At 40.3% G+C, this 19,983-nt stretch overlaps 1 protein-coding gene across 8 annotated transcripts in view; it reads left to right on the top strand.

Annotated features, from left to right (window-relative positions):
• ESRP1 (epithelial splicing regulatory protein 1) overlaps positions 1-19,983 on the top strand; it is a 54,342-nt gene that overhangs the window by 13,534 nt on the left and 20,825 nt on the right. For 4 of the 8 annotated variants that reach the window (XM_026013762.2, XM_026013771.2, XM_026013755.2 and 1 more), the window contains exons 5-13: positions 3,330-3,428; positions 3,564-3,618; positions 5,249-5,359; positions 5,478-5,610; positions 5,701-5,743; positions 8,353-8,654; positions 12,025-12,243; positions 14,348-14,546; positions 18,492-18,660. In XM_026013762.2, the coding sequence (XP_025869547.1) occupies positions 3,330-3,428; positions 3,564-3,618; positions 5,249-5,359; positions 5,478-5,610; positions 5,701-5,743; positions 8,353-8,654; positions 12,025-12,243; positions 14,348-14,546; positions 18,492-18,660 (1,330 nt within the window). The remainder of the gene's footprint in view (positions 1-3,329; positions 3,429-3,563; positions 3,619-5,248; positions 5,360-5,477; positions 5,611-5,700; positions 5,744-8,352; positions 8,655-12,024; positions 12,244-14,347; positions 14,547-18,491; positions 18,661-19,983) is intronic. The other 4 variants (XM_072734311.1, XM_072734309.1, XM_072734308.1 and 1 more) reach the window with 1 other exon arrangement.

The following is a 19,983-nucleotide window of genomic DNA, read 5'->3' as shown; positions in this document are numbered from 1 at the left end:
TTTTTTTTTTTAAAGATTTTATTTAAAAAAAAAGATTTTATTTATTTATTCATGATAGAGAGAGAGAGAGAGAGGCAGAGACACAGGCAGAGGGAGAAGCAGGCTCCATGCACCGGGAGCCCGATGTGGGATTCAATCCCGGGTCTCCAGGATCGCGCCCTGGGCCAAAGGCAGGCGCCAAACCGCTGAGCCACCCAGGGATCCCCTTTTCTTTCATTTCCAAAGGTAGAGAGGGGGTGTGTGTGTGTGTGTGTGTGTGTGTGTGTGCGCGCGCGCGCGCGCGCGCGCGCGTGTACTGACGGGCTTTGAGAAAGCACTTTACTGGGTTTGTAGGTGGTGTTTCTTTGGCAAATTTTCTTGAAAATCTGTTCAGTAATGGTCTCATATATAAGAGCTTTCTCTGATCAGTAGATAGTAAGAGGTGAAGCTGGAACAACTGGGAACTGTTTGCCTCTACTAATGATTTTCAACCTGGGGTGATTTTTGCCCATTCGGAGACATTTGACTATGCCTGGAGATCCTTTTAGTCATAACTGGGGTGGATAGAGACCAGCATGCTAGTAAAAATCCTATAATACACAAGACCCATCCCCCACCCCCCCCCACACATACCCCAACAAAGAATTATCTGGTCTATGTGGCAGTAGTGTAAAGGTTGAAACAAATGGTGATTTATTCAATGGGATTGCTCTCCGTTTTTTGGATATTTTTGTCTTGACTCTGTTGTGTAGCCCCTGACAAGGCTAAAGGCATTATTAGAATCACAGCGTACCCAAGGACTGTTTGGTGGCAGCGTTTGTGTGATAAACTATGGTTACTCACAGCTAATCCTTCCTAGTTCCATACAGACTCTCTTTTTTTTTTTTTTTTTAAGATTTTATTTATTCACGATAGAGAGAGGCAGAGACACAGGCAGAGGAAGAAGCAGGCTCCATGCAGGGAGCCCAACGCGATGAGCCCTATCCCGGGACTCTAGGATCGCGCCCTGGGCCAAAGGCAGGCGCTAAACCACTGAGCCACCTAGGGATCCCCTCCATAAAGACTCTTTTTTTTTTTCCCCATAAAGACTCTTAAAGCCCTCCCACCCCCACACCTGCCTCGCCAGAACATTTAGGGCAGTTGTCTCCCCAAAATATCTTTATCATTTGGCTCTTGTTTCTCTGTCCTGTCATCATATTCCTTGAAAACAACACTGGATTAATACTTTATTGTATACCTTCTGTGGATAATCATTCCATCCTTTTTTTTTTTTTAATTTTTAAGATTTTTATTTTTAAGTAATCTCTATGCCCACTGTGGGACTTGAATGTACAACCCTGAGTTCAGGAGTCACAATGCTCTACCAAATGGGCCAGCAATGCCCCCACCCCCACCCCGCCCCGTAATCATTTTAATGACCCAACCCATGCTCCTTGCTCTGTTGCTTGAGCATCTCTTGGGGTGGTTTTTCTAATCCCTTAGCGGGCAGCGAATTTATTTCATCACTAGATGATGTAAAGGGTGGGATTTCAGGGGGTGGGGAAATGCAGAAATTATCTACCAAGTCAGCTTGATTGTTATCCTGTGAGTATACAAATAAGACATCTGGTGAATGACCCCTCAAAGTATGATTGTCATGGGTTATGAAAGTTGGCCACCCAAGGGTTCTAGGAAGAGGGGGAGGACATCACTTTTTATAATGCCTGCTTTGTGCCCTGGGCTTGTTTTATCTCATGTAATCTTCACAAAAATGCCCAGGGAGGTAAAGATTATCACAGCTTTGGCCTCTCAGATAAGCTGAAGTTTAGTGGGGTTCAGTAATTTGCCAAGGAACTTATGGCTGTATTTCTACCTGTGGCATGTTGAACTGCAGAGAAGTGTAGCTGGATGAGGGACAACCCAAAGTGAATTTGCCCAGCGCAGTGGGAAAACAATGTCTCCTTAGTGAAGCAAGAGGTGGGGTGAAGGGTGTGTAGGGATGAAATGGAAAGGGATATTGCTCATTGAGTTAACTCTTAAGATGTTGGCTATAATGCTTGGTGGAAGGGAGCTCTCTGAACTGTCTTAACCTTGTGTCCTCTGATTGCAGGGAAGTAGTACTTTGATGTCTGTCTTCATTTTTTACCCTTATAAAACATCAGTTAGAAACTAAAAGAAAAAAAAACTAAAATAAAGGCAAACGTTCTAATAACCACCTCCCCAGGTAACTCTTCCTTTTAAACTTGAGGAAAAAAAAAAAAAAAGAAAGAAAGAAAAAAAAAAGGAAAAAAAAAAACCTCGAGAAAAGACAACGTCCCAGAGTGTTACCTGTTGTATGCATTGTACTACGTCACGAAATTTATGCAAATTTACACACAATGCAGAGTGTGACTATAGTATCAAAACTTAAAAATAAAATTAAACATTTAAATAACCGTTAGCTTCTTCATAAAAATACATGCTTATTTTAGAGAGATTATAAGTTAATAAAGCTTGCTGGAAATCGCTTCTGGTTTCACCCTTCAGCTTCTTAAAAGCCTGTTTTCTGGCTTCCCCAAAACATGTATTCACTTGGTCAAATCCCACGTTGGCCATTGTTAGCTCTGAGTGTTTAAATTATTTCTATGAATTTGCCATCTAAGAGGACTATCCTATACGGCTCTAAAATTCTTCCAGTAGGGAAGTTCTCAGTAAGAGTGGCATTCCAGAAATGGTGTCATCAGTAATCTGAAGTGTCTTTTTTTTTTTTTTCAAACAGCCTAAAAAAGCCATTTGATACCTCATGGTCTTGACTATATAACCATGTCTTTAAGTCCACGTGTTCATTGCTTTGCATATGCTATAAAGATAACAGGGGCATGGAATTTACTGCTCTGGTGTATACTTCATGGTTCAACACTAAATGAAAGTGCTTAGTATTTCATGCATTTGCTACTACTCAATTATAGAAATTTTATTTATTCTTAAAGATTTTATTTATTCATGAGAGACACAGAGAAGCAGAGGGAGAAGCAGGCTCCATGCAGGGACTTGATCCCAGGGTCCTGGGATCGTGACCTGAGCCAAAGGCAGATGCTCAACCACTGAGCCAGGACCCAGGTGCCCCTCAATAAACAAATGTTACTACTGGAGGTGCCTCAGGACAGGATTGTTTTGGCCATTTTACTCTATATTTACCCAGGACAGTTATTGGAGACTCTAGGAAGTGTGGGTGAGGTTCAGACTGACACGAAGCGGCCCTTCTGTGATTTCAAATAATGCTCTGTCTTCGAGGCATTTTACTTGGCTTCTTGGCTTTGTGTGCATTAACCCTTGGGTTAGAAGCACTTCACTTTACTTCCTCGAGATGTTTCCTTAACTTGATATCCCAGGTTTAAATTTTGAGAAGAATAGTTTGGTCTCCAGGTATGGAGCCTCCCAAGTTGAAGATATGGGGAATATAATTTTAGCAATGATTTCAGAGCCTTATAGTAAGTATTGCTGTTGTAACAGCTGCAAACCCAGAATCCCCTCCTGCCATGTTTTCCTTGTATACCCTTGAAAGCCCTCCCACAGCTCTGTCTCCTTAGTAGCTAAAACGAGGACTTCTGTGTTCTCATTTTTAGGTCACAGGTTTTCAGATCCGGAGAGAGTAAATTACAAATTTGAAAGTGGCACTTGGTAAGTACTAGAGCGGTAATCCATTTGAGCTTTTTGTTTTGTTTTGTTCATATTCATCATGATATTTAGCTCCCTTTGTATTTCAGTAACTTCACTAAACCTTTCGGCTATCCGTTTTTTAAATATCAGGTTAATTTTATAAAAGAAGGTTGTATCTTAAAGTGAGCTTGGATGTTAGGATTAAACTTAAAAATATCTGCATCCTTAGTCATCATGACCCTTAGGTATCGTGTCGGTGCTTCGTATTTCAGCCTCTGAACTATTCATCCTCTCACAGGAAAACCTACAGAGGGAAAACCATAGGCTTTAAAAGTTCACGAGATTTTTACTGAGATAATTTAAAGTATGTCCTATCAGCCTGTACTTTAAAGCAAAGGAAATAACTGGCAAGAAGTATGAAACGGTGGTATCTCGGGATCCCTGGGTGGCGCAGCGGTTTGGCGCCTGCCTTTGGCCCAGGGCGCGATCCTGGAGACCCGGGATCGAATCCCACATCGGGCTCCTGGTGCATGGAGCCTGCTTCTTCCTCCGCCTGTGTCTCTGCCTCTCTCTCTCTGTGACTATCATAAATAAGTAATAATAAAAAAAAAATTAAAAAAAAAAAAAAGAGAAACAGTGGTATCTCTTCGTGATCACAGGTAGACCTGTTTGCTTGTGAATCACTGCAGTGAATTCCTGAGATTGCCTGGTGCCCAAAGTGAACAAAAACTTCTGACGTCACTGCCCATAGAGAGACATTAGGGTCTATTTAGTTGGGGAGAAAGTGACTGATTTGGAAAGTGTCGTGGGATTACTGGAGATAGGAATATGGGAGGAACAGAGCCCCAAAAGGTGTCAAAATGTAGATAAGGTAATTTGCAAACTGCTCACGGGTGTGGGAACTGGAACTCCGTGCGCTTCCCTAACCGCCCTACTTGATAGGGGAGATGGTTCAGTGGCAGAGCTCTGACTGCATGTGCGGGTCCCTCATGCGGGTTAATTGCCAACTTTATGCAGATCTTAGGTTTTGCTGTCAAACTGGATTGAAACCCCCACCTGGTATACTGGCTAGATCTGATAATCGATTTAAACCTATCCTTGGTTCTAGGAACCTCCTGGCTATCGGGGTTTTGGCAGAACTCTGCTTCCTATCCGTTTAGCCTGGGTCCTTTTGAGTTTATGGCAAGCAAGCGGCAACTCAGCCAGTGATTTGTTAAGTGGGCTAGTTGTGTTAGACCTACATAGGCATTTGGCTTTCCTTCTTTCTTTCTTTCTTTTTTTTTTTTTTTTTTAAAGATTTTATCTACTTATTCATGAGAGACACAGACACATAGGCAGAAGGAGAAGCAGGCTCCATGCAGGGAGCCCCATGTGGGATTCAGTCCCAGGACCCTGGGGTCACGACCTGAGCCAAAGGCAGATGCTTAACCACTGAGCCCCCTAGGTGTTCCAGCAGTTGGCTTTCTTTCTTTCCAAAGAATACTTTGAACAGTGCCCACATAATTTTGAGGTTATCAAATAAATCAGGCAGTCTTACAAGTCTGTCTGAATACCAAATAATACCTTCTGCATAACTAGGAAAATGGTAGCAGGGAATAGGTCAGAGTCTCTAGCGCTGATTAGGCAACCTGAAGTTCTGCTTTACCCACAGCAGCAAGATGGAACTTATTGATGACAACACCATAGTCCGGGCGCGAGGTCTACCGTGGCAGTCTTCAGATCAAGATATTGCAAGATTCTTCAAAGGACTCAATATTGCCAAGTTGGTTTTCTTTAATCTCTACGTTACTTAGTAATCCCAAAGGGATAACGGGTGTCCTATCATTTTTTCCTCACTGTACTTCCCACCCCCCGACCCCCACTCTCTGTCCTTTTCAAAGGGGAGGTGCAGCACTTTGTCTGAATGCCCAGGGTCGAAGGAACGGAGAAGCTCTGGTGAGGTTTGTAAGCGAGGAACACAGGGACCTAGCATTACAGAGGCACAAACATCACATGGGGACCCGGTACATTGAGGTATGTCCTTACAACTTGAGATCCTTGACATGTTGAGTATTCATGTTGGAAGGCTCAGAAACTGTATTTAATTTCCCTTTCTTTTCTTAGGTTTACAAAGCAACAGGTGAAGATTTTCTTAAAATTGCTGGTGGTGAGTGCTTTTTATATAATGTGGATATGAGAAGAATCTGAAATTTATTTATACACCAGAGTAGATAAATAGGGTCATGAATAGTTTTTATCCCCTAAAGAAACCTAGGAATTGACTTTTTTTTTAAGTTGGAAGAAATAGCACGTATTATCAGTGAGTACAGTGTATACACTTGCCCTAAGGCTTCAGTCAGCCAACCATAGTTAACTGGCCATTAAAAATAGTACCATTCAGGGATGCCTAGCTGGCTCAGTCAGCCGGTTGAGTGTACAACTCTTCCTCTGGGTTGAGGGTTCGATCCCCAGGGTGGGTATCGAGATTACTTCAAAAAAAGAATAGGACCCTTCAGGTATGCCTGGCTGGCTCAGTCAGTGGAGCATCTGTTTGACCCTCTTGATCTCGAGAGTTTGAGTTTGAGCCCGAGCCCCACACTGGGTATAGAGATTACTTAAAATCTTAAAGGGAGAGAGTAGTTTTTGAAAGAAATTAAATAGTCTGAAACCTACTTTTATTTATTTATTTTTAAAGATTTTATTTATTTATTCATGAGAGACACAGAGAGGCAGAGACACGGACAGAGGGAGAAGCAGGCTCCCTGTAGGGAGCCCGATGTGGGACTTGATCCCGGGACCCGGGGTCATGCCCTGAGCCGAAGGGAGACGCTCAACCACTGAGTCCCCCCAGGCGGCCCTGAAAACTACTTTTAAACAGCCATACTAGAGTACCTGGAATTGTTGGATATGTGCTTGTAGGATTTTTTTTCCTCCAGCTTCCAGAATTCCTCAATGGCCAGAACACAGTAGTTTTCTGGCTCTGATATATTTGTGAGTACATAGTGTTTGCAATAATGACATCAGAAAAGAAATGGAACAGATACTATCTTTATCTCATTAAGTGATTTGTTACTTTAAAATCTGTAACGATGCATAAAAAATGTTGATATGGTTTGACAGATTTTTTTTCTATACATAAAACTATCTTGTAAGTTTCTAGTTCTCTGTTTATATAGCTTTATAACTTTCTCCTTTTAGTATATTATGAATATTTTCCCACATAACTACATTTTTTAAGTGTTAATATACAGTATTATGTACCATACTTTTAAAAAATATCCTGGTGGACATTTATAGCTCGTTTCCAATTTTTCCCCATAAAGATGTTGCAGTGAATATTTTTGTATCTCTGTATATGCCACTCATTAGGATAATTCTCTAACCTTAGCATAGCTAAATCCAAGAATGTAGGTAGACCTTTTAAGAGGCTTTTGAAAATATACTATTGCCAAATATATACTAGAGTGACTTTCACTTAAATATGGAGAATGTGTGTATCTCAGGGATATATAGCCCTGGTTAAAATCCTTGGAACTGTGAATTCATAGCAAAAATCTCTCATTTGCACAATTTGCTGGTTTATTTCTGTTCTGACAATTCTTTAGATCTACAAAGACTTCCAAATTCAGGGCTTCAGGTTTGATAGTGTTTCCAAAACCCCAAAGTGATGTTTGATACTGGTTGGGGATGAAATATATTGGGAGTTGCATGAGGTTCCATGATAGACAGCAAAGTTAACTCCTACATTAATACCTGAGAGTTCATGGTATGTGGGTAGTATGAGAGTCTGCTCTTTTTATTTTTTAAAGATGTTATCCATTTGAGAGAGAGAGCACGCACATGGAAACAAATGGGGACAGGGAGGCAGGCTGAGAGAGAGAAACAGACTCACCAAGCAAGGAGACAGATGTGGGGCTTGATCCCAGGACCCCAAGATCACAACGCTTAGCTGACTGAACCATCCAGGCGCCCAGAGACTTTCCTCTTAAAGGAAAATGTTAATGGGACATCTGGATGGCTCAGTAGGTAGAGCATGCAACTCTTGATCTAGGGGTGATGAGTTCAAGCCCCACGTTAGTGGTGGAGCCTACTTTAAAAAAAAAAAAAAAAAAAGGAAAATGTTATGTGTACACGAGCTTGAAGGATGTGCCTCTGAATATTTGCTACCTGACAGTACTGTACAAGATGCTTTATGAGAGGCAGGATGTTATAAATCTTAAAACTGGCTGCTGTGCATGTTCATTATACTCCCTTTTACTTGAGTAGGTTTGAACTTTTCTTAATAAAAAGTGATCAGGAAAATAATAACAAAAATCACCAAAGTGCTTTATGTGTAGTAACTTATTTAATTATCATAATCTATGAGGTAGATGATTTTTCCCCCATTTTACAGATGAGGACATTAAAACATAGAGGTTAAACTAAAGTCCTAGCCTAGTACATAGCAAAGTCAAGATTGGGCCCGGGCTCCTTGACCTGTGCTCTCACCTAGCATGATGACTTCCTCTCCACGAGAAGAATACAGTGGTTTTCCATGATTTAATTGTCTGGCCACCTTCCTAAGTTAAGAAGTGCTTTATGAAAATGGTAGGGGAATAGTTGCAAATTGTTGAGGAGAGAATTTGGATTCCTAGGATGTTGTCATGAATTCAGTGGGAGTGGGAGTTTTAATTTTAAACTACTCAAGACACTGCCAAGAATCTTACCATTTTAAGTTTGGTAAAGTTGACGTCTTAACCATTTCTCCCCATGCTTCCTGGTATTTGTGTTTCCTAGGTACATCTAATGAAGTAGCCCAGTTTCTCTCCAAGGAAAATCAAGTCATTGTCCGCATGCGGGGGCTCCCATTCACGGCCACGGCAGAGGAAGTGGTGGCCTTCTTCGGACAGCATTGCCCCATCACCGGGGGGAAGGAAGGCATCCTCTTTGTTACCTATCCAGACGGTAGGCCAACAGGGGATGCCTTTGTCCTCTTTGCCTGTGAAGAATATGCACAGAATGCATTGAGGAAGCATAAGGACTTGTTGGGTAAAAGATACATTGAACTCTTCAGGAGCACAGCAGCTGAAGTCCAGCAGGTTGGTTTTTAAGAGCATTTTGGTGGCTTTGTGTGATTATTCTATTTATTTCCAAGAACAATCCAACATTATTGTGTTAAAACTTGAAAAATACAGAAACTACAGGTGCATTTTTTAGAAAGAATTTCATTCTGTAATTAAAAGATAACCACTGTAATTTTCTATACACACAGAAAAGATGCATGTGTTTTTATATAATTAGAATATTGCTGTAGATACACTTTGTATTCTTTTTTAAAACTACATATCTTGCAAGTTTACCCATGGCTAAAAAGATTTCATTTTTAATGGTATGTACATAGTTTATTTAGAAATTCTGTTGTACATTTAGGTTGGCTTCTTTTTCCCCCATATATAAGAAATTTCTAGATACATATGCTCATAAAACTCTCAATTTCTGATTCCTTACAACTGGATAGGATGAGCTCTCTTTCTTTTTTCTTTTTTTAAGACATTTATTTATTTATTTATTATGAGACACACAGAGGCAGAGACATAGGCAGAGGGAGAAGCAGGCTCCATGCAGGGAGCCTGATGTGGGACTCGATTCTGGGACTCCAGGATCACGCCCTGAGCCAGAAGGCAGACACTTAACCGCTGAGCCACCCAGGCGTCCCTGGATGAGCTCTAAAGGTTTTTTTGTGTATGTGTTTGTGTGTGTGTGTGTGTGTGTTTTAAGATTTTATTTATTCATAAGAGACAGAGGCAGAGAATTAGGCAGAGTAGCAAGCAGGCTCCCTGCAGGGACCCCAATGTGTGACTCAATCCCAGAATCATGACCTGGGCCAAATGCAGATGTTCAACTGCTGAGCCACCCAGTCTTCTCAGGGTCTTTAATATTGTACCGAATTTATTTCCCAGAGGCTTGATTAGTTCCATACTGCCAATGATGATGGTGTGAAGCACTCTTTTGTCCTATTATTACCTTTCAGAATTTAGAAATGTTTTTGAGGCACAGATGGGACAGTCAGTTGCCCAAAATGATCCAGGAAGGAAGCTACCTGTGGAGCTTCAAACTTTTTGGCTATTCTTCTTGACTTCCCAGCTGAAGGGGCTTTAAGGGTCTTCGTTTTTCTTGTGTATCTGAGGTTACGCAGACTGTTTCATGTGTGGCTCTTCCAACTTATTCCACTTGGGTCCCTTAATAGAACAGAGCAACTTTAGTGATACATTTCATCTTTTATTTTTACAAGCAGTTAGGATGCTGACTCTACTATTATTTCTTTGAGTTCATAGAATGACTTTGTCTAGCTTCTTTCTGCAAAGCCCATGGTGTATTGTGACTTGAAATAATTGCCCAGAGTTGAAAAGAACTTCCCATGTCAGGATACTGACATGATATTTATACCTGTAACAAACGCAGGTGACATTTTAAGCTAGTTCTGCATCCTCAGGTACTCGTGTTCTTGAACCCTAAACTGTGAGCATACTTAAAATTTAAACAATTCTGTTCCTTGTTGAAAATAAGTATTGTAAATTCTGACTTTCTGGGCAGCCCGGGTGGCTCGGCGGTTTGGCCCTGCCTTCAGCCCAGGACCTGATCCTGGAGACCCAGGATCGAGTCCCATGTCGGGCTCCCTGCATGGAGCCTGCTTCTCCCTCCACCTGTGTCTCTGCCTCTCTGTCTCTCTCTCATGAGCAAATGAATAAAATCTTAAAAAAAAAATTCTGAATTTCTAAAATATGCTAAATATGATCGAGGTTTATAACACTAGACACATCAGTGCCAAACTAGTGGAGGGGAAAATGGGATTTTAAATCTTTAATTGGGGGATCCCTAGGTGGCTCAGCAGTTTGGCGCCTGCCTTCGGCCTAGGGCGTGATCCTGGAGTCCCAGGATTGAGTCCCACGTCAGGCTCCCTGCATGGAGCTTGCTTCTCCCTTTGCCTGTGTCTCTGCCTCTCTCTCTCCCTCTCTCTCGCTCTCTCTCTCTCTCTCTCTGGGTCTCTCATGAATTAAAAAAAAAAAAGATCTTTAATTGGAAGCATAGTTTTATGGAAATCTTGGCCTAGAATTGACTCCTCCAGGGTCTTGGCCACTATATATTGTATTGGTTTGGGTGTAGAGTACGCTGCCAGAATATGACTTTACCATAATGCAGTTTGGGTGATAGATGAGCTTTGTGTCCAGCCCCCATCCTACTGATTTATGTAAGGAATGCTGAAGTCATCATATGCTCTGCACTGTCATCATTTCATTATTAATAATCATTTCGTTCAAGAACTACTTGCTCACCTCCTATTTGGTAGGTATCAGAAGGTGCTTGACCATTTTGTGTGCTGAGTTTGTCTACAACCACATGTATTTTCTATTCGTGCTTATCCTATAACATTTGTGCTGGGTCTGGATTATTTGTATAGTTTTTAAAAATTCTTGCTGTCTCTGAAGTTTCTTTGGCTGTGGTGTATTTGTCCTTTGATTTGTCACCTCTTAACTTTGATAGCAACTGGACAGGGTGGGAGTGGGGAATTTGTGGGGAGGGTTTTGAGTCTACATTTTCACTTTATGGGATGATTAAGGCTATAGTAGTAAGTTCGAGAAACCTAGTGATGTCACACACGCTATTTGCACAAGTATCTCCTACTATTATAAACTAATAGGCATGTTCCAAACTAAGGCAGAAGGAGACCAGAACCCTATAACAGAGTGTTGCTTGGGGAATAATCCTTTCTCCTAAATGTAGCAAACCTCTCATTCATTTTCAAGATAGCCTAATTCCATGACTTTAGAAGATAGTCAAGATGTTTTGTCTTGCACTGTCTCAAATTCACATCAAAACTGGTTATTTTTGAATTTTTTTCATTTTACATTACCAGCCATTGTCTTGAATTTGTTTTATACGATGTATATATTCATACATGTAAATACTTGTTTATATGTATAAACCCTTGCTTGGGTTTGGAGGTAGGATGTGATGACAATATTAAGGGGAAGGCTGTGCTTAGTGAAACGAAATCTAAGAGATGGCTACAGGAGTCCACATTTAACAGTATGTTCAGGTTTTTATAAAAGCAGCATACTTTTTAGGATATTTGTCCCAAGACAGTGATGTCCTTGTCCAGTAGACAAGCCCTTAATCTAAGCACGTTGTATTGCATATGGCATGTGCCTCAGCATGCATTTGACGAAAACGTGGGTATCCTGCTTCCCCAGCTAAAAAGTATGAAGCTCTTTCTCCATAAGTGCTTCTCAAACTTTAATATGCCTACAAATTACCTGGGGATCCTGTTAAAATGCAGGTTCACGTTCACTAGGTCTGGAGTAGAGCTGAGATGATGCATTTCTCGCGAGCCCCACAGTGCTTCTGTGGTTTGCAGACCACACTGGAGGAGCAAGGCTCTAAATCCCCTGTCTTTTGCTTTGAGTACAGGTGCTGAACCGATTCTCTTCGGCCCCTCTTATTCCACTTCCAACCCCCCCCATTATTCCAGTACTACCTCAGCAATTTGTGCCCCCTACGAATGTTAGAGACTGTATACGCCTTCGCGGTCTTCCCTATGCGGCCACCATTGAAGACATCCTGGACTTCCTGGGGGAGTTTTCTACGGATATTCGAACGCATGGGGTGCACATGGTATTGAATCACCAGGTAAGAAGTAACTTAATGGAAAGCCCATTTGCTTATTCTTAGGATCAGGCTCTCTTTCAGTTAAAAAAAAAAAAAAAAAAAAAGTACAGGCGTTCATCAGCTGTCTAGTGAGTCTTTAAGGAGAGCTTTAAGTGTAGATGCAGGAGGTCTTTAAGATAAAGTCCAGAAAGGATGCTGTCGTTGGTATGGTGATTTAAATTCAGCTCTGATTCCATCATTTATATCCATCAAACTATTAGTCTCAGGAAGGATGCAAATAATATTCTCTGTCTAATATTAACATTTTACTGTTGCAGCTACTAAGCTTTGTTTGCTATTGTAGCATGAAAGCAATTGTTAGGCTGTGTATAAACCAATGAGCATGTCTCTGTTCCAGAGTATTTTATCTATAGACTGTTTAGAAATTGTTTATTAAAAAACATTATTTTCTATATATGACATCAAATGACATTGAGTAGAGTGCGAACTTAGTAAAGATTTGTTGGAATGGTATGTGATCATAACAGGCGCTCAAATGTGTTAATGAATTGTTGAAAAGCCTCCATCGAAGGATAACCAGATTCTTATAGTATGCGAGTATCTATTCGAAGCGTATTAAAAATAGTTCCTGCCTTGGTGTCCCTTGATTAAATAAAATTAATCCCATTAGTTGCTGAATAGTTTACCAGCATTGTGTGCTATCATAAGCAGGACAGAATTTTTTAAAAACCTGTAAACCAGGTGATTCTAATTAAGGTTTTGAAAATCTTAAAAGCAAGGTTGCATTACTTTTTAAAAATGTTTTCTGAGCACTATGGGTTGAATATAGGTTTGTATTGGAAATACCAACGCTTTTTAAATTGCTAGTCTGAGTATGAGGAATCAGAAAAGCTTCTGAGCCCCTGGCTTGGTTTCCCACACCGGCACATGCTCATTCTAACTCTTATGTCAATATTAAGCTATGCAACTTTTAATCTATATACCCTCTCAGCATGCTTCACTGGTGGGAGTCCTTTTGAATAAAACTTCCCTACAATTCAGCATCGCCAGGAAATTGTTTGGTTTCTCTTTGAGCACCATTTCTAATAACCTAGGGGTTATTATTGTTCTTTGATTAACCACAGTGGACATATTTGCCTCTTATTGACCCACGTGACCTATTGTGATTGCATTTGGGAGAAATGCTTCTTTAATGACGAGCTTTTAGCTGCCTTGAAGATGTTAGGTTTCCATCTTGGACTGGGTCTCCCTGGTATCCCTAATTTCCCTGGTATGGTAACTCTTATGGTAACTTGCATGGTTATAATTTGCACTAAATAGTCCCTTAGAGACTTTTAAAGAAATCCATAGAAAAAAGAAAATCTTAAAAGCTGATCCTGTCTTTTTCTCCCCCATAAAATTTCCATGTTAAAGAAAAACCAAGGTGTTCTGGTTCTGTGAAACAGAAATCGACCAGCTTGGTTTTAAATAGGCTTTTTAGCAAGCTATTAGTAATCGAGGAAATACCTTTAAACACCTGTCCAAGGTTTAAGGTGGTGGTGAGAGAAGGACTCCTAAGCAAGGCGATGATACAGCTTTCCCCCACCCTCAGTGTGCCTTTAGTTCCCATTTCCTTATCCCCACATCCCAACCTACAGGAGATGTTGCAGGGCAGCGACGGACAACTGAGAGCCAAAACAGAACACTGGCTTATTCGGCTTCACATAGGAGCATACATAAAGCTCTTATACTGGTTCTGTTCCTAGCTTTTCTCTGTCACATAAGATTTAACAGGGTTTTCCAGAAAGGTGCAAAACCCCAATATACGAGCCTAGACTTCGAAGCCTCAGTTATAAGGAGACCCTTTCAAAAAGCCCTGTACATCTGATACTAATTAGCAGAAGCAAGAAAGGATCATTTTCGACTGTGAGCTCTCAAAACTTTGTCCAAGGTTTTTGTGGGCCATTCTGCTGATCAGGTGATAAAAATGCAAGTTAGATTTCAGTAGACAACACTTGTCACCCAGATTTTGTGGCTAAAATGTCTGTACTATGGGTGATTGTCACTTTGCATGTTTTATAAGCAACCATTTCCTTGTTGAAGGAGACAGTCTCCTTTTGTTTTTATTCTTCCCCCACACGCTCAGGGCCGCCCATCAGGAGATGCCTTTATCCAGATGAAGTCTGCGGACAGAGCATTTATGGCTGCACAGAAGTGTCATAAAAAAACCATGAAGGACAGATATGTTGAAGTCTTTCAGTGTTCAGCTGAGGAGATGAACTTTGTGTTAATGGGGGGCACTTTAAATCGAAATGGCTTATCCCCACCGCCATGTAAGTTACCATGTAAGTTTTTCTTGGGTCTTGGCGCTATTCTACGCTATATGCTGGTAGGTGCTTAAGCTGCTTTCATAACTTTCTGTGCCCCTGGTTCTTTCTAAGGCAGGTGAAGTGGTTACATAAGGCTTTCCCATCTGAAATCGGTAGTATCTGGTAATCATTTAAGACCTTGGTTGTGGACACCCATAATTAGAGATGCTATGGAAACCTCCTTTCAAATTATATTCTTGCTTTTCCAGTGATAAGCACTTGATTTCTGAAGCTTAGTGTGCTCAAGATAAGCACTGACTCTGGGAGGCAACCTGGCTATGTAGATATTTTAATACGCATTTAAAGGTAAAATAAGTATGGCTGGATCCTCGTTCTTGTCTTTTTTTTTTTTTTTAAACTTTATATTTTGATTTTTGAAGGGTGATTTGATGCCCATTTTACATGTTCCATTTTTTGAGCATTAAGTATTTCTTTGGAACGGACAATCTGGGGAGCACTTCTCTTGGTCTCCAGGATATCTGGAATAAAAATACAAATACAAATGCGTAAATAAATTAGCCAAAGTTTCCATTGGATCGCAGGATCAGTGCTTAATTTCAAGGCATGCTCTTGCTCATTGGCATCTGGGTGCAAGCCATCTGAAATCCTGTTTGAGAGGAATAAGCCCTTTAGTCTGGAGACTATGTTATGTGGTTAGTGACTAAGGAATATTTGGGGATCTGACATTAAAATTTGAATCTTTTTGACACAGTTTTCACTTTTGAATAAGACATACCTTGTTAGAAGCCATGCTGGGTATGTTTAAAGAATGTTGCACTTGGAATGTAGTCCAAAGATAATGGAGAAAGCCAACTGGATTATGTACTTGATCCCAATAAAATGGAGTGTGTTAGGACATTACTTTCTATACAGAGGGATCTATACCAATAAAACTATTTGATAAATTATTTTTCGTAGAACATTTGGTGGGGCTTAATCCTTTTTTTCCCCTCGGACTTCCTAAATGCTAATACTCCATTCATCTGCTGCTTGCTGTTGGTGAATATCTCAGAGTTGATAACTGATGAGCGTCAAGTTCTAAAAACTTATGATTGGGTTTAAGTGGTGTCTTAAAGTAATCTCAGTCCTATGTATTCTGTCCATAAAGCACTGATAATATCGGTAACTTTTATGATTTCCTTTAGTGATAATCTTATCAAACATTGTGAGATAAGGGAATTTCTTCATGCTGTGTAACCCAAATTATTCTGCTATGGTATCCTTTTATTTCTCTCTCTTCCTGGTTGAAAACTGGTCATTACAGACTTTCTTCCTAAGACTTTCATTCTATTCCTCTTTCCCTTTCCTAAAGCCCTAAAGTAACAGGAAAAAGTTTAACATGCCTTTTTCCACATAAAAATAGATTTTGATGTATTTTAATAATCTCCAAAAATGTTAACCAAAATTGACTACTTGCTATTTTAGTGAAAGAGTTTACTCATTAAAAAGAAAAAAAAAGTTGGAATTCCGACTGATACATGCTAATATCATGCCTGTTCTACTGGACTTTTTTTTCCTGCCATCTCCCTTAAGGTGATTTCCTATTTTTACAGCAACCAAAAAACTTAGAGAAATTGCATATGCTTTTTTAATCTACTCAAAACAACTAAAGAATTTAAAATAGTGATTGGTTAATCTGCACGAAGGAATTTCTTATTAAATCTGATAAAGAAAAAAAAATCTGGGAAAGAAATGCTATTAAGGTTTTTTTAACTTTAAGTTGTTTATTGACATTTTAACTTTTTCAAAAAGTTGACATTAGAAGGTAAATTCCACTTTTCTAATCGATGAATATACACATCTGATTCTCTTTTAGGAGTGTCATAGCTGTCCTTCCACTTGAGGAATATCCAAATCTGGGCAGCCTAATCTATTATCAAAAATTTCAACCTTTCTTTATATTGTCATAACAAATTGCATAGTTTTGAAAGCGAGATAGGGGCATAGGCTTATAATTTTCTATATGACTTAGGTGCCCCCATTTGTTTGCCCTTTTGTGGAGTTTTTAAGGTCAGGAATTATCATTTTAAATCTTTTTTACGTTAAGTATCGAGCATGCAGCACAGTTTTTAGTGAATTCTGAAGGAGATCCCTAAAGGTTGAATATGAAATCAATATGTTGGTCTTTGGTTTATGTACCCTGTACAGCAGACTCTCTTAGCCCTCCATACACATGTAGAAACTCATAAGAAATGAAAAAGACGGGCAGCCCAGGTGGCTCAGCGGTTGAGCGCCTGCCTTCAGTCCAGGGTGTGATCCTGGAGGCCTGGGATCAAGTCCTGCGTCAGGCTCCCTGCATGGAGCCTGCTTCTCCCTTTGCCTGGGTCTTTGCCTCTCTCTCTCTCTCTTTCTCTCTCTCTATCTGTCTCTCATGAATAAATAAATAAAATCTTAAAAAATGAAAAAGACAATAGAGATTTTTCTGTGAAAAGTTATTCCTTGAGCCTCTGCTATTTGCAAAATGTATTAGATGGTTATAGGTTTAAAAGTTAAAGACAAGAATTCCAAATTCAAGCAACCATTCAGTTATCTCTCCTGTTGAATGCAGATGGCCTGGATAGTTGTGTTCATTTCACATGTTAAAGCTACTAAGCCGTGACTAGTATCACTTAAAAGAGTTATGTGGCCTGGAAGATGTTGAATAACTAGAAGATAATAGAATTTCATCCTTTCTGTTTTCTATTTAACCTGAGTCCACTTTTTATCAGCCGACCCTCGGCTTTGATTTCCTTCCAAATCAGGAAGATTTGGGTGTGTATTCTTTTAGTTATTTTTCAGGTTGGGTACTATTTTTTTTTTTTAAAACCAGTCCAAAGATGTAGATTAGCTTCAAAGCCCATCTTCTGGGATTCATTTAGATGGAAATAATAATGCAGAGTTAATCTACTTTTAGGTCCGTTCACTCTGGCACCATCTATGCTTTGGCATAATGCATGGAATTCGTGAAATCATTTTTATCGTAACTTTTTCATCTTACACTGTACTACAGAATAGATAACAGGACGAAAGAGAAGCATAGCTCTCAAAAAAGCAACAATAGCAGCCCAGCTTTTAGTTTGAAGTTACACTACGTGTCAGTCCTATGTTTCTTTCCTCAAAGGGTTAGATTGTGGTAACTGGCACTCAGGAGTAGGGAAAAAAAAATCACATGTCATGAAATGGTTGAAAAGACTTTAAAATCCACTTGATAATCGTGTTTTCCCTATTTCTAGGTCTATATAGGTTTTGAGATTATCTTTAGGTGTTAACTATATAATCAAAAGTAAGTTGCATGGATGTTTTAATCACATTTTGTGTGGAAGATCAGGATTCAGTGATTGAGTTGAAGACTCACCAAAAAATGACCAACATTAAAAAAACTTTTTCAGGGTTCCTGGGTGTCTCAGGGTGTGACCCCAGGGTACTGGGATCGAGTCCCACATCATGCTCCCCGCAGGGAGCCTGCTTCTCCCTCTGCCTGTGTTTCTTCTTCTCTGTGTCACTCATGAATAAATAAGCAAAATCTTTAAGAAAAAATTTAACTCCATACTTTTAGAAATTTGAGAATTCACATGGTTCTAACAATTTCAACAAAGATTAAATATATACAAATTTTAAAAGTTGCTTGGGCTGACAACCTGTTAAAATGTTCATGTAAGAAATAAAATGTACGTACGTATGGACCAGTGAGCTTCTGGATTTTTTTTTTTTTAAGATTTATTTATTTTTCATGAGAGACCCAGAGAGAGGTGGAGGGAGAAGTAGGCTCCCTGGGGGAGCCGGATGCGGGACTCGATCCCAGGACCCCAGGATCCCACCCGCAGCCAAAGGCAGCTGCCCAACTCCTAGGCCGCCCGGGCCTCCCCAGCTTCTGGCTTTAATGCTAGCACGTGTGTCCGTTGTGACAAACATGTCTCAAAGTCTCTCTCTTTGCTTATCTAGGCCTGTCTCCTCCCTCCTACACATTTCCAGCCCCTGCAGCAGTCATTCCCACGGAAGCTGCCATTTACCAGCCCTCCGTGCTTCTGAACCCTCGGGCGCTGCAGCCCTCCACTGCGTACTACCCGGCGGGCACCCAGCTCTTCATGAACTACACCGCCTACTATCCCAGGTAAGGCCCCGGGGGAGTGGGCGTGAGGGACCGAAACAAAGGGCCCCTTTGAGCGCAGCGCCGGAGCTCACAAAAGAATATTGTCTGCCGCTGAAGGTGAGAATGGCAGGCAGCAGCTCTGTCCCAGCTCTCTGACCGACAAGGCTGTTTCGAGACCCAAGAAGTTCATTTTTTAACCGTATATTGAGCAGGATCTTTCAGGTCACCTGCGACGTTCCTCTTTTCCTCCTCCCATCTTACTAGTGGCACTGTCAGCATTGCAACACGTGGCAGTCTCCTGTGAATGGATTATAAACCCAGAAAATCCTTCAGAGCAGTTCTATTTTTAAGTAGCATCAATTCAGATGTCAACCCGTAATAAAAACTGTTGTAAATTTTATAGGACTCCTATTAGTTCCCCCCTAGATTAGTACGGACCAGTCCGAGATGTGATTCTTCTGTACTTTCTTAGAATCAACAGATTTTTAATCTGATTCATTCTTCTTAGTTGTGCTCAATTTCTGGAAGGCAGCAGGTATGATGGAGAGAAAGCCATTGGTCTGGAAGTTGAGAGGCCGGAGATTAGTCTCAGCTCTTATTCTTTTTTTTTTTTTTTTAAGATTTTTAATTTATTCATGAGAGACAATGAGAGAGGCAGAGACACAGGCAGCGAGAGGGGCAGGCTCTCAGCTCTTATTCTAACTGGGGCAAGTCACTTAACCTTTCTGGTTCTTATAAAATGATGCGATTGGCCAAGTTTTTTGGAAGTCCCTTCCGGGTCTGCTTGCTTGTGATTCTAACTTGGATGTATAATGATCTCTTGTTCTCAAATTTTCTTTTCAAAAATATCTGTTAAAAAAAAAAAATCTGTTGAGCCAGTAACTGATTCATTATGAAAGTAAACTTTTATTTCATTTTATTAAAATTAAAAATTTATTGAGATAGTTTTTTATTTAAATAAAATTTTACACCTGCTCGAGTGATATTGCTCAAAATTTTAAAAATTTGGCCACCCCTTATTTTTCCTTCCCCAGCTGTTTTGACATGTTTTGAGTACAGCCATAAATATATAAGCAAGATTTTTTGATAAGCCATCTGGAGGGAACCTATCTGATCCCTAGTTGCTATGTCACATTGTAGTTTTCTTCACTTTCCAATCTAGTTTTCTGGAAGGGAACAGAAACTGTAGACTCTCAGCAGTGAAGCTTGTAGCCTCTGTTTGTTACTTTGTTGTGTATTTTTATTTTTTTATTTTATTTTTTATTTTTTTAAAGATTTTATTTATTTATTCATGAGAGACACAGAGAGAGGCAGAGGGAGAAGCCGGCTCCATGCAGGGAGCCC

This window comes from Vulpes vulpes, chromosome 13, assembly GCF_048418805.1.
Source record: "Vulpes vulpes isolate BD-2025 chromosome 13, VulVul3, whole genome shotgun sequence".
Classification (NCBI taxonomy): domain Eukaryota; kingdom Metazoa; phylum Chordata; class Mammalia; order Carnivora; family Canidae; genus Vulpes; species Vulpes vulpes.
Note: the sequence above shows the minus strand (reverse complement) of the source record. Positions and strands in the feature narration are given on the sequence as shown.